Below are 14494 nucleotides of genomic sequence, written 5' to 3' on the forward strand. Positions count from 1 at the left end.
AAACAGTCTCAAATAAAGCAACATCTCCTACAAAGGTTAGTAAATTCCAGTGAGGTAACTGGAAATCTGGCGGTGGGCTTGGGACTATGTAGGGTGGCCCTGATGCCTTTTTGGTGGTGATTGAGTGTGTGGCTACCAGTGCCAGATGGGACAAGGATACTTAGGCATTATGGCTGGCTCCCTATCTCATGGCCACACTGTTCCCTGGATGAGCATAGATGAGTGGGGGTGCGTTAATAAATAAAGGAAACACTGAATTTGGAACAGAAGTTTGTTTTTCTTTTTGTTTAAATGTGAACAAACTTAGCTATGGTATAAAACTACTCAATAAAGTGAAATTAAACATGTGTGCGTTCGTTCGTTGCCCCTGCCCCAATTAAAAAAAACTCTGTGTGTGTGCATGCTCTTAGCCTTTAGGCTGCAAGTGCTTCAGGATAGTGGGTGATGTTTATGTGGAACTGGGCAGTGCCCTGTATGTTTGTGGTTGTGACATATTGTAACCCCCATACCCACATATTCACCACTATTATATTATATGTTTTGTACAAAGTATGCCTTGTGAGATATTTGAAAAGTCAGCCTGTTGAGCGTTAATATCCTGTTGAAAGGTATGTATATTGTCATTGTATATGAAGTTGAGATTTTGCTACATGTTTTGAGAGTCTGGGCATGGGCCACAGACCAGCTCCTCAGAGATGATAAAACAGTGACTAACGCCCAGCCAGGTGTTACCTGACCATCACTGGCTAGTCTCCAGCAGGGGAGTAAGGCCTGCCGACAGCAATTCTGGGCCTAGGGCAGAACAGTCAATGGGCCTCCTAGAAAGGGATGGCTGAGGTTTGATGTATGCAGGGCAGGCTGGAGCCAGGCCCCACGCTGCTGCTGGCCCGGCGTGGTGTCGCCACATGGGCGTAGAGCTGGACCATGTGTGGCGGCTGGTGCATACGCACAAGCAGCATGTGCATGGATGCAATCCGCCTGACATTTGGGCAGTGCTGTGCCTGCACTGGCTGGTACCCAGTGAGCTGCTGCTGGCTGTGTGCTCTTCCGTCACGGCTAGCAGCGGTGCCAACTCGTGGATGCTCTGGGATTGGAGCATCCATGGGGAAAAACAGTGGATGCTGAGCGCACACTGGCAACCCCCACTACCAGAACCTCCTGTTCCCCCTAGTGCCTCCTGTCCACTGGCAGGTCCTACCAATCAGCACCTACCGCCTGCTGCGTCTCAGCTGTTTCGCAGTGTCTGGAGGCTTTGGAGGGGAGGAGGGTGCAGTGTGCTCAAGAGTGGGAAGAGGTGGGGGCAGAGGTGGGATGGGCAGAGCGGGGGTGGGAAGAAGCAAAGCGGGGGCTTTGGGGGAGGGGTGGCATGGGGCAGAGCTGGGGGAAGTGGGGGAAGTACCTCCCAGCAGATTAGAAACTCAGCACCTATGACAGCCAGGGCTTCCACATGCCCACCCAGCTGCCTTCGCCACTGGCACCATCCAGGCAATTTAAAAGGGCCCCAGGCGACTGCTGCTACCGCAGCAGTGGCAGCTGGGGGCCCCTGGGCCCTTTTAAATTGCCTGGCCCCTGGGCAATTGCCCCCTTTGCCTCCCCCCCCCAATCCCGTTGGTGGGCATGAGCAGAATTGTAAACAAAGTCAGTTGCTTGAGCACATACATTAATGGGGTTAGGCACCCCCCATACACAGCAAAGATTTTCCCTGTATGTGGGGAAAAGTATAAATGAGGGACAGTGATATAACTTTGCCTGCCTCTTTCCCCTTCCCCCAATCTCGCCAAGCAAGATTATTGGGAAAACAAGAGCTCTCCCCTGAGACTTTAGGAGAGGTTGGACCCAACTGAAAGGTGTTAGCATGAACTGCTGTGAAGTTTTGGATAAGAGAAATCCTCTTGCTTTTAGAATTATTAGCCTGGTAAAGTTTAGGATTTATTTTAGACTGCAGCTGTCAAGGCTGATTCCCCACTCTGGCACTTCAAGTGCGGAAGGTGGGGCCCACAAGGATTTTAAAAATTCATACTTGCCACTCCAGGCTTGTATTACACTCCCAAGATGACAGCTTTTCTCTGACCTTGGCTTGGTAAATGCTGCCACCACCCAAATGCAAAAAAAACCCCTTGAACCTAGGAAGGAGCACTTGGGAATTCCTCCCTGTGAGGTACCCTCAAGCCCCTTCACCCGCCTCCGGGGAAGAGCTGAAAAAGAAAACAAAGGAAATCAGCTGTTGCCACCAGCTACTTAAACAACATGTGCACAAACCTCTTAGGGACATAAAAATCCAATCCTGTACTTAAAAAAGGTAAAATTTATTAGAAACAAAAAGGAAAGGAAATACATTTGGAACTTAGGCTTTTTGCTAGATCTTAAAAGAAACAATTAATCATCAATATAGCTCTCCTGATGTTCAGCTTAAAGGTTACAAGCAAAACAAAAGCATCTGGGATTAGAACAGAGGAGTCCATTAGCCATAAGAAATAACGAGAAATAGCCCTAATTGTGTCTTTCTAAACATTCCTGATAAACTTACATATTTGGGAGCAGGGCCAGCTTTAGGAACTGTGGGGCCCGACTTGAATACCTGGAGGCGGTCCGGATTTTCGACAGCGGGGGGTCCTTCACTCGCTCTGGGTCTTCGGCGGCATTTCAGTGGCAGGGGGTCCTTCAGAAGACGCAGATGGGTGAGTAAAAAATATTAAAAAGGGGCCTAAGACGCAGAGCCCTCTTCGGTGCGGGGCCCGATTCCGGGGAATCGGCCTAAAGCCGGCCCTGTTTGGGAGTTCCAGATAAGTAGTTCTAGGTATGATCTGATGATTTATGATCATTCCTGGCTTAAAGCTGCTTACAGCATTGCTGCTTTGTGTCCCTGCAGCCGAGGGAGAGAGAACAACAGACAAAGGGTCTTCTCCACCCAATTTTAAAAAGTTCTAGCCCTCCCATTGGTTCTTTTGGTCAGATGCCAACTCCTTTTCTTTTACTTTTTGGGCTTGTTAACCCTTTACAGGTAAAGCAAGTAGAGAACAGCTAATTGGCTGGTTGGGTGTCCATAAAAGGGAGCTCCCCTCCCCCCTTCATTTATCACAGCACCTTTGCTATTTTGTTTCCTTTTGTAACCAACTCTATCTTTTATATGCCAATAGCACTTAATCACTTACAATCTATCTTTCTTTAGTTAATACATTTATTTTGATGTTTAGACAAACTCACTGGTTTGGATTAGTGTCTGGTTGATCTGCTCCGATTATGGGAGTGCCAGGTGGGACGGTTGGGGTGTGGGAGCCCCTCACTGGTGTGAGTAGAAATCATTTCTTGCCCGTACTGCACTCATGGGAGGGACATAAAAGGGGGGCATGTGACCTCCCTATGTGACCCTCCATGTGACTCCTCCCTGGCCGGAGCCCAGGGCCCCCATGCACTCCCTGTCCCCTCTGAAACCCTCTTTGTATATACAAACATCAACATGCTTAACTACTCACTTTCCCCAAAAATATGTAATATTCAGTCTGTTTATATAGAATATTGTAGTTGGGTGAGGAGCCACTTCAGCATATGTATGACTTATTAAAAGACAAATTTTAAGTAAAACTGTATCCTAAACTGCTTTATGATATTGTACCCAAACATTGCATTTCAATGGGGGATTTAACTTCCTTTATAGGAACAGACTCCTGAAACTCTTATCAGTCCACAAAAGTGGTCCATAGTCATATAAATAGTCCCGTTGTCCCAAGCTGGAAAATGAGGCATTTGTTTTCTTTGTTTTGCTGCTCCAATTCCAGTTACCATGTTAGACTAGTTTGGCTGCAAAGAAGTCTGTGTACACTGAGGACAACACCTGATTCCTGTAAGGCTGCAGAACTGGGCTGAGATCAGAAACCAAACAGCCTCTGATCAGTGCAAGCAGAGACAGTCCTCTAATACTTTGGACTTGATGCGATGCAGTATGGCTGTCATGAATAATTCAGACCAATAGGGAGAAACAGAATAAAAAACATTGTTTATACACTTTCCCTCCCCCAACCCTCCCCCTTGAGGACTCCTGACAAACGTAACAGCACGATACATATGCTAACAAATGTAAACAAAGCCTTTGTTACGTTTGTTAGCATATGTATTATGCTGTTAAAGCCATTTAAAGACTGAACGCCCGCCCTAGCCAAGTGCAGCCCCTGCTAACCCCAAGTCTTTCCAGTACCCCGTACCAGCTAAAAATCTCTTGCCGGTATTGCGTCCTGGCGGGTACAGTACTGCCCTACTTGCACCCCCTGGAGCCCCCATTTTCTAGCTGGCTGCGGCCCCTGCACACGGCCCCGCTGGTCCAGCGGCTAATCCGCCACTGCGGCTTGCACCCCGGGGCATGGCACAGCTGGCCAGGCAGGGCTGGTGTTTCCAGCAGGGTGTATTTCCGAGGGGTGGCTCCCGGGGCCGGGGCTGTGCGGGGATGAGTGACTGAGGGCTCATGCGGACGGTTGTGTCTTTGCCGTTCCTCACTCAGGTGCGCTGAGGGACACGGAGCGGTGACGCGATTTCCACCCCACTGTGCCAGGGCCGGCGCCAGAGCGCGCAGACCTTTCGACACTCGCCGCTGCCCCGCGTCTCAAGTCCGGGGGGCGTGGCTATGGCGTGGGCACAGGGTGGGAGGAGCCTGACTGGGCCGGGCCAAGGCGCGCAGACACACACCTCGGCGCGCGTCCCCGCCCTCGAGTGCACGCGCAGCAGAGCCGGCGGGTGCGCGCACAGGGACGCTGCAAGATTTGGGAAAAGGGGCGGCGGCCGCGGAGGTGAGCGGGCAGCGAGTGCGCGCCTGGGGAGGGGGCGAGGGGCTCCTGGTCCTTCACTGCCGGGGGCTGCGGCCCGGCCCGAGAGCAGCGGGCGCTCAGTGGCCCGCCGCGTCGGGGCTTGTTTACTGGAAACCTAGGCAACGGGCGGGGTGAGGCCCGCCCCCGTGCGCGGAGCGCGGCCCCTTCAGGACGCCCCAGAGGCCCGTTTGCGGGGTTCTCTTTCCCCCGACTGTGGGCATCGCAGCTAGAGGCACCGCGCTGCTGAGCCCATCGGCTGCCGGGCTTAGCCAGGACAGTCCTCACCCTTCCCTGCCCCAAAACTCGGGTGTGGAACAAAAAAGAGCGTTCTTGTTATTTTCCATCTGGTTTCTGAGCCTGTAGGGTGCTCTTGATTCAGGTTTCCAAGCGTGTCTCTGCAGCCACAGGGGTTAGAAACTTATAAAACAAAACAAAAAAAATACGGAGCTGCTCATGTAACTGCTTGGCTGCAGGAGCTTTAAGAAAAACACCAAATACTGAGATTTAGGATGAAATCACACTAGCTGTCCCTACTGTGAACAGTATGGATCACTGGGTAGGGCTGTCCCATGATGTCCACAGCCAGAGAGCTTCAATATTGCTTTTGCACTTCTAACAACCTGTTTCAGAGAGATCAAAACTAAGGGTGAGAGGATTTCACCCTGTTACCTTTCGTTTGAGACTACTAACAAGACTGAAAAAGTGGGCAAGGTAATATCTTCTACCTTGGTGGATCAGATTATTTAACATATTCTAAGGAACTAATGGGCCACTCTACCTTGAATGGTCCCTTAGAATATGTGCTAAGTACTTATGCTAAACAATCTGTTCCACCTTATGGCAGTGTTTCTGTGAGATGGATACTTGTCTACAAGGAAGTGGAGATGGTTAACTTGTGAGCTTTCTACTTCCCAAGATGTTTCCTACTGTAAAAGTTTATCTTTTATCTTTTATATCTTTTCTGTGCAGTGGTTAAATCATTGTAAACACATAGTATTAAATATTTGACTAAATATAAAAGTACTATTTTAAAAATCTGATTACATTAATTTGTGAATACTAATAATGAATATGTACTAGTTTGACTACTTTTTCTCTGTTATGATTATGAAAATCTCCTTACGTTTTAAGGTTTGAGGTTATGTGAAGATAGGTGCATTTTCACTTTAAATAACAAATAGGCCCATCGCCTTCACTGGGGAGCAGAGAATGCTTGAAACTAACATCTGTTGAGTATCTGAAAACAGGGCCAACATTTACTCCTGCAAAATTTAGAACATACACCATGGGGCATCCGGTTTCTGGCAATCTTGAAGTTGGGAGGGAGACTGCCTGTACGTGCAGAACTGTCCAGGATAGGGGAGGACACTTTGTAAAGGGGGTAGTGTATGGCATAAAGGGAGGGTTTGGAGCTATTAGGGATAAAGTAGCTGGGAACCAGAAGGATTCTTAGGGTATGGCAAAAGTTCTGGTCCGGCTAAAACTATGTAGGACAGTAGTCCCCAACCTTTTTTGTCTGGCAGTGCCAGACGACGAACCACGGAGGACCGTGGCGGTGGACAAGCATCTGCCGAAATTCCGCTGACAAGCGGCAACGTCAATAGGTGTTGCTGCTGACAAGCAGCAGCATCCAGAGGCATCGCTGCCGAAAATCGGCTGCATTTTGGCAGCGACGCCTCTGGATGACGCAGCTTGTCGGTGGCATTTCGGCTGATGCTCGTCCGCCGGCTAGTACGCGGGTGCACTTAGACGCCCCAGCCGGCGCCATGGCACCTGCGGACACCGTGTTGGGGACCCCGATGTAAGATGTAAGTCAGGAGTGGGGAGGGTTGATACATCTAGTATAAATTGCAAATGCTAGAGTTAAGAGGGGACTAGGGGGAGCCTGAAGCAAAGAGAAAACCAGTGTTTCCAGGGAGTGAAGCTTGGAGCTAAGACAGAAGCCTGGAACTGCTTCGGCAAAAGATAACACTGGCAAGGGAAGATTGAAGTCAGGAGTTACTGTGGAGATGGGCATCCAGTGCAACATTGATAGGGCCCTACCAAATTCATGTTCCATTTTGATCAATTTCATGGCCAGATGGTTTTTTAAATTGGTCAGTTTCACTTTTTCAGATGTTTACATCTGAGATTTCATGGTGTTGTAACTGTGGGGATCCCAACCCAAAAGGTACCTGGAGGTGAGTCTGATCCACACACCCCTCTGTCTCCCCAGCAGCTGTGCAGGTAAAGAGGCAGTTCTGAGTGCTGTCCGTCCCCAGCCCTGTGGGATAGGCAGCTAGGAGCCCCTGACTGGGAAGTTCGGACCCACCTCCACAAGCCTCTTCCAGCTGCAGGAACCTCCGGGGTTGCTGCCCAGCTCCAGAGCTTCCTGCAGCCCCAACAGTGGCTGTGCAGGGGAAGAACAAGTCCTGTCCCTCCCCATCCCGGCCAGGACTTGCAGCTACGAGCCCCTGGCTGGGGCATTCCCAGCAGCATGGGGGAGATCAGATTTCATGGGGGAAGGGCTTATTTCACAGTCCGTGACATGTTTTTCATGGCCATGAAATTGGTAGGGCCCTAATAATTGAATAAAAACTCCCAGGTTGGGAGTTTTAGGTACATACCCCGTAATTTAATTATTTTATTTATAATGGTAATTATATAGAAAATATATGGTTTTCATTTAGTCTTTTTTATTTACAGTTTATTGTGAAGTCTATAGTCAAATTTGCATGGATTTGGAGGTTAAAGGAGTTGCTGCATCTCCTAGACGGCAAGCTGAGCTGTCATCAAGGGGGAAGAAACTTAGTCAAGTATGTTTAATGCAAAGATTAATGTTTCTATTTTGATTTACAAATATTTACAGGTGTGTTTTTTATTTCACAGACCATTTAGCTCCATCTTATGTTCAGGATTTTAAAATAGTAGAGTTTATGAAACCCTATTAAGGTTATTGCAGTATAAAAGTCTTGTGTGAACTTGCAGGGTAATTATTGAAAGTAAATAAATGATTGTCTTGGTGAGTATGAATACAGTCTTGAATAATGGTAGCCATGAGTTTGACTGCAACTGGCCTGAACATTAATACTTTCTGAATTATGCACTGTAGATATTTCCTTTTTTGTTTCATAAGTATTGTGCCCTTTAGGTTTATAGATTAAAAATAGTTAACTGATTATTGATTAGCATTTGCTTTTCTTCAAGCCCACATACTTCCATTTAACTTCCTTCTTGTTGCTAGGTTACCACATTAGGGAGTCCAGGACCAGGGGCGTCTAGGTTACCACATTAGGGAGTCTAGGATTTTCGCTGCCCCAAGCAGGGCGGCACGCCGCAGGGGGCGCACTGCCGGTCGCCGGTCCTGCAGCTCCGGGGGACCTCTTGCAGACGTGCCTGCAGAGGGTGCGCTGGTCCCGCGGCTCTGGTGGAGCATCCGCAGGCATGCCTGCGGGAGGTCCAGCGGAGCCGCGGGACCAGCGGACCCGCCGCAGTCATGCCTGCGGGAGGTCCAGCGGAGCCGTGGGACCAGCGCACCCTCCGCAGTCATGCCTGCGGGAGGTCCGCTGGTCCCGCGGCTCTGGTGGACCTCCCGCAGGCATGACTGCGGAAGGTCCGCCGGAGCCGCCTGCCGCCCTGCCGGCAAAATGCCGCCCCAAGCGCGCGCTTGCCGCGCTGGGGTCTAGAGCCGGCCCTGTCCAGGACTGATACCTGTCAACTATGGCAGACTGCCTTTCTTCTACTTGACAAGATGTCTTTCTGTATTCCACTATCAGATGTGTTCTGTAATGCATCCTCCAGCCAGTAGTCTTGTGAGAATTCTGTTTTGTACCCCAATCATTCAGTAGGGGAATCTGTGGTGTGTTGCAGAAAGGAGCATTCCTATGTTTTCCTGATCTCCTCCAGAGTTCAGAATGTAACCATTGTAATACTTCTGCCTTCTGTAACAGAAAACAGTCATAAAACAAGATTCAAATTCTGTTCTCCAAGGGTATGTCTACAGTGCAGTTAAACACCTGTGACTGGCCCATGTCAGCTGACTTGGGCTGTGGGGCTGTACAATTGCAGTGCAGACGTTCAGGCTCTCTGGGAATTTGTGAGGGAGGAATGTCCCAGAGTTCAGGCTCCGGCTCCAGCCCAAGCCCAAACATCTGTACCACAAATTTACAACCCTCAAAAGACAGAACTGTGTCATTAAATCATGATTTAATTATTATGCTGACATTTTTGTAGGGATGGAAACCAAATATACAAGCAACTCATGGCCTTCGTCCGGCTGAGTAAGTCTATTCTTCCTACTTATGAACTGTCTGTTTCATTCTGCATTAAGTAACTTTGGTAAATTTCCTTATTTCATTGTCTTTATGCTGATGTATAAATCAAGGAGTTAGGTGAAATTTATCACCATAAACTTGTTGGCTGTGCTTTATACTTAAAGAGGAATTTAATTGTTTTCCTTAAAATGATACTTTTAAAAGTCACACTTATTTGTATAAATTTCACTTTAGGAAAGTAGGTTTTTTTGAAATGTACATTGAGATTAATTGGAATCTGGTGGCATTATTAGTGATTACTCATTAACATTTTTGCTTTCTTTCAAATATGTAAAAGTTGGATGGTTGAACTTTACTTTTTTAGTTACTATCTAAGCTCCTGGCAGTTATTTCTAATTGTAAACAAGCTATCTTTTATACCTTTTACCATTATGAAAGGGAGTAGGAGAGAAGAATTGCTGCTCCTTACAGATATTTCATTATAAATACAGAGAAATTGTCATATGAGAGAGTTTTAAAAAGTGATTTGAAATCTGCTTTGTATAGTATTTCCAAAATTTGGGATTCTGAGGCCTGGGAATAGGTATATTAACGTCATCTATTATCAATGCCATATTTGAGACTGAACTGGCTTATTTTAAAAAATCTTTATGGTCATTTTAGCTCTCCAAAAGATTCTGCCAGTATGTATCAAACATGACCTTGGAATGTCTATGGCTGGATAAAGGGATAGTTCAATCTCTGTGTGTATTCAGGCATTCTCCACTGGCTGGATGGGCCTGGAGAGTAAGCATGTCTTCCAGTCCTAGAAGGGACTCTGCTATAACAGAGTTTTGAAAAATGTTGGTAGCAAAGTGAGAGAAAATATGTACTACTGATGCTCAGACTATACTTGGGTTGCTGTTAGAAGGCTTATAGTACTTGAAACTGATCTGGCATCTTTCACAGGTACTGTTTTTAAGTACATATTACAAGTCTTAATGTGACAGGTAGTTTTGTAAGGTATTGGTAATATAGACAATTTAATCAAGCCTTTATTTAGCCAACACTCATCTGTTTTGCTAAAATAGAGTTAAATACCGGCAGCTGTACACAGGGGAATTTAGTTACAGTGTAACTCCCCTTTTAGGGTATGTCTAAGCTTCACTCCTTTTGCGGTGGCCTGTAGGGTACATACATTGCATGTCCTGCTAGCATGGGTGTAAATAGTAGTGTATGTGGTGAGGCACTGCTTAGTCGAGTAAAGATCCCCGTGAATCCTTAGAATATGTATGCTACACAGCTCAGAACATGACCCTCCCGCTCCCACTGTTTTTGACAGTGTAGTGTCTTGCTGCCATTCTGCTGCCAGTCTTTCCCTGCTGCAGAGAGCTGTGGGGAAAGCTCTGACAGGGTGTGACAGGGAGAGCCTTTCCCCACTGCATCCCCCCACTGATGATGTGGCTATGCACCACAGTGTGAATGCAGCTCACTTTTTTTCTGTGGCATATAACTATCCATACTCTATATGCCACCACCAGTGGTGTCCAATATAGACATAGCCTTAGGGTCTGATCCAGCTCCCACTGAAAGTTAGAGGGCATTGGATTGAACCCAAAGGGCACATCCAGAAAGATGCTGAATGCATCTTCATTAGTGCTGGGTATCTTCAACTCCAATTTACTTTAGAGGGTGGTAAGAACACTCATTACTTAGTGGGATTGGGGCTAAAATGAAGTAAAAGTACAGAATTGCTTTAATGTATTTCAACTGACTTTTTAATTTCTTTAAGCTGAATGAAGAGTCGCTATTGGTATTTAATTGCAGTATAGTTGGGACTGTGCTAATTCCCTTCCAATTAGTTTTGAAGAGCTACATTAAAAAAGGATTACTTTTTACTTCCCCATTGCATCTCTTCTGGCTGATTATGGAGAGGAAAGAATTTGCCACAATACTGTTGTGGTAGAGGGGTAATGAGAAATGCCTGGCTTCTGATCTTGCTGCAGCTGCTCCTAGTGGGGAGCGAAGAGGAGCCAGGATGGTCTTGATAGAACTATCTGAGGCTGAAAGTGAAGATAGGGCCTGCCAAGGGCCCTTCACAGCTGCCAGTGTCCTCTGCAACTGGGGATGAAGAAAGACTCTTACCACTTCCTGAGGTGAAGCGAAGGGGGTTGGTAGGGACTTTTGCCAGGTAGGCCCTCTCCAATTCTAGTGAAACTGTTTATAGTGAAGATATTTTTGTGAAGGGGAAAAGCACTTCATTATCAGAGGGCTCCCTTGTACTGCAATTGAAAACAAGAGAATGTATTAAAGAATTACTAAAGCCATCTTTTAACTTCCTGCAGGGTGCCATGCCTTGATTTGGGCAAGCTGGGATCTTCAGATGAAGAGGTAATCATGAGTTTGCAAACTTTTCAGACAGGGCCGCCCAGAGGGGGGGGCAAGTGGGGCAATTTGCCCCGGGCTCCGCAGGGGCCCCCAAAAGAACGGCTGAGGCTCCTGCCCCAGCCTGACCCAACCCCGTCTCCGCCCCTCTCCCGGAGCCTCAGCGCATCCAGGGCTGTCCGTGAACAGCTGCAGCCTGACTCCGGCGGGGTCTGAGCTCCGCCCCGCTCAGAACCGCGTGGTAAGGGGGCGGGGCTGCGAGCTCAGGGCTGAGTGGAGGAAGCTCACAGCCCCGCCCTCTTTACCCGGGGCTCTGAGCGGGGAGGAGCTCGCAGCCCCGCCCCCTTACCACAGCGGGGCGGAGCTCAGGCCCCGCTAGAGCCATGCTGCCCCACTGTTTGGGGACGGCCCTGGATGCGACGGGCTGAGGCTCCGGGTGAGGGGATAGCCAAGGGTAAGAAGCTGGGGCCGGGGGAGGGAGGGGTTGCTAAGGGGCAGGGAGTCTCGGGGACAGGGAGGGCACAGGGAATGGGGGGGTGGGATTGTGGGCGTTCTGGGGGTCTGTCAGGACTCAGCAGGGGGTGGATAGGGGTTGGGGCAGTCAGGGGACAGGGAGGAGGGGTGGGGTCCTGGGGTGGTGGTGTCTCTGGGGGATGGTGAGGGGACAAGGAGCAGGATGGGTCGGGGTTTCTGAGGGGGGCAGTAGGGGGGCAGGAAGTAGGTGGGGGTCGAATGGGGGCAGGGCCAGGCTGTTTGGGAGGCACAGCCTTCCCTACCCTAAAGCTCATTCAGCAGTTTGAGGCTTGCAGAAGAACCAAGCTGTTAGCTTTTCCATTAGAGCTACCATCCCTTTCACTTCTCAAATGCCAAGTTATAGTCTATATTTAATTTCAGTGCCATAGGGAGATTCATGTCAGGGGAGGGTAGCTTCATTTAAAATTAGGCACTGGGGGAGGGATCACATGAGAAGAGCAATATCCTTCCCAACCCTACGAAGGGAGACCCCCCGCCCCTACATTTCCTGAGGCTCCAGAGGGGTTAATACAGTGGTTCTCAAACTTTTGTCCTGGTGATCCCTTTCACATAGCAAACCTCTGAGTGTGACCCCCCCTTATAAATTGAAAACACTTCTTTATATATTTAACACTATTATAAATGCTGGAGGAAAAACGGGGTTTGAGGTGGAGGCTGACAGCTCACGATCCCCAGTAATAACCTCGTGACCCCTTGAAGGGTCCTGACCCCCAGTTTGAGAACCCCTGGGTTAATTTAATTTTAGCACCCTGTGTCCATTCACATGCATGTGCTATTTTGAACATTTCAGTTTTCACAGCATAGGCTCATCCCAGATTCTGGACCAAGCTCAAATGTTCAGTTCATGGTGTATGTACATAAGCTATACTAAAGACAAATCCACAGTAACCGTCTCCAGTTTGTGAGGGACCCCATGGAGCCAGTCTCTAGGAAACAGATAAATGCATGGAGGTTAAATCCATTAATGGCTATTAGCCAGGATGGGTAAGGAATGGTGTCCCTAGCCTCTGTTTGTCAGAGCGTGGAGATGGATGGCAGGAGAGAGATCACTTGACCATTACCTGTTAGGTTCACTCCCTCTGGGGCACTTGGCATTGGCCATTGTCGGTAGACAGGATACTGGGCTGGATGGACCTTTGGTTTGACCCAGTACGGCCATTCTTATGTTCTAACCTAAATGAACCCAAAGTTATGGAAACAGATATGAGTCAAGGAAGCCAGCAGAGTATCAGAAACCTGGAAAAATCTCTGACTGGATGGGCTCAGGCGTTTGGTCACAAGCTGAGGTGGTTCAAAAGTTTTGGATTTTTTTTTAAAGCAGAATTTTTTTATTGTTTCTTTAAACAATCAAACACAGCAAGCAGCAAATATTTGGCCACATACTTCTGAAACCCCAAACCATGTTCAGGTTTTGGCAGACTAATTTCAGCTTTTCAATTAAAAAAAACCACAACAAATTTTGAAGGAAAGCAGACATTGGCCATGATTTTTTTTCTGCTTTTTAAAAACCCCTAGTTTTCGAACCAAAAAAAGTTTTGATGGAAAATATTTGTCCAACCCTTTTAATGAGCTTTAGTGCCTTTTAGCACTAGCTGATGCTGAGAACCAGAGATACCTTGTAAAGAAGTTTTCTCAAAACTAGGTTTGTGCTGAGAAGCGGAAGGTTTATTTTTCCCAGGGGCACCCGTGAAAGGGAGCAAGTGGGGGAATTTGCCCTGGGCCCCGCAGGGGCCCCCACGAGAATATAGTATTGCAATTTTTTTTATGGAAGGGGCCCCTGAAATTGCTTTGCCCCAGGCCCCCTGAATCCTCTGGGCGGCCCTGTTTTCAGATAATGCTGAAGTTTGTCAAAACATTCCTTTTGACTATGAAATAAGTACAAATAATCTTGTTCTCTTTGTATTTTAGGATGGTGATTCTTACATACCATACAGTAAGAGGTTTCCTCGCATTGGCCCTCCAGATTCATCTTCAACTGTTAGTTGGGGTACACCATTACAGACTCCTTATGCACAGCATCATCAGACACAACAGGTCAGTTTGCCATTACTGATATCTTAAAAATACTGTCTTTCATGAGAATTGAAGCAAATAAAGCACATCTAATTTCATTACACAATTTAGTTCTTTCCATTTGTGTGATTAAATTAAAAGATAGGAGAGTATTATTGGTCGAAGTGCTTTCTAATGAAGGTTTTTTTTGCTAGGAAGCTCTTCAGAAATTTCAAATTCCATTTCTTCATCACAGTTACTATTTATTATAGACTGTTGATTTATACTCTAATTCTTTTAATTTTGCCTACTGATAATTTGTACACTAGTGGTTGCTATTGTTAGTAACAATTTGTGAAAGCATCTGAAAATTGTGATTGCATTAAGGTAGCATATAACTTTGATTTCTACTTCTAAACAAATCTTAAGAAAATTGTGAAAATCAGAAAATAATAAAATAATTAATCAAAATATGAAATAGTTCCTTAAACATAAGATATGAAAAATAACTTTTTGTTTACAAATAGCAAATATTTATTTTGTGGAAGAATATGA

The 14494-nt window shown here is 47.1% G+C and overlaps 1 protein-coding gene across 6 annotated transcripts in view; it reads left to right on the top strand.

The window, feature by feature from the left end:
• Nucleotides 1–4600: 4600 nt before the first annotated feature.
• The window catches only part of CAPS2 (calcyphosine 2), a 56042-nt gene continuing 46148 nt past the window's right edge, over nucleotides 4601–14494 (top strand). The window contains exons 1-6 of one of the 6 annotated variants that reach the window (XM_039520627.1): nucleotides 4671–4778; nucleotides 5426–5507; nucleotides 7482–7591; nucleotides 9009–9055; nucleotides 11374–11419; nucleotides 13856–13981. In XM_039520627.1, the coding sequence (XP_039376561.1) occupies nucleotides 7511–7591; nucleotides 9009–9055; nucleotides 11374–11419; nucleotides 13856–13981 (300 nt within the window). In that variant the 5' untranslated portion in view covers nucleotides 4671–4778; nucleotides 5426–5507; nucleotides 7482–7510. Of the gene's footprint in view, nucleotides 4779–4867; nucleotides 5508–7481; nucleotides 7592–9008; nucleotides 9056–11034; nucleotides 11220–11373; nucleotides 11420–13855; nucleotides 13982–14494 lie in introns of those variants that run through there. The other 5 variants (XM_039520624.1, XM_039520628.1, XM_039520625.1 and 2 more) reach the window with 5 other exon arrangements.

The sequence above is a fragment of the Mauremys reevesii genome, linkage group 1 (assembly GCF_016161935.1).
Source record: "Mauremys reevesii isolate NIE-2019 linkage group 1, ASM1616193v1, whole genome shotgun sequence".
Lineage (NCBI taxonomy): Eukaryota > Metazoa > Chordata > Testudines > Geoemydidae > Mauremys > Mauremys reevesii.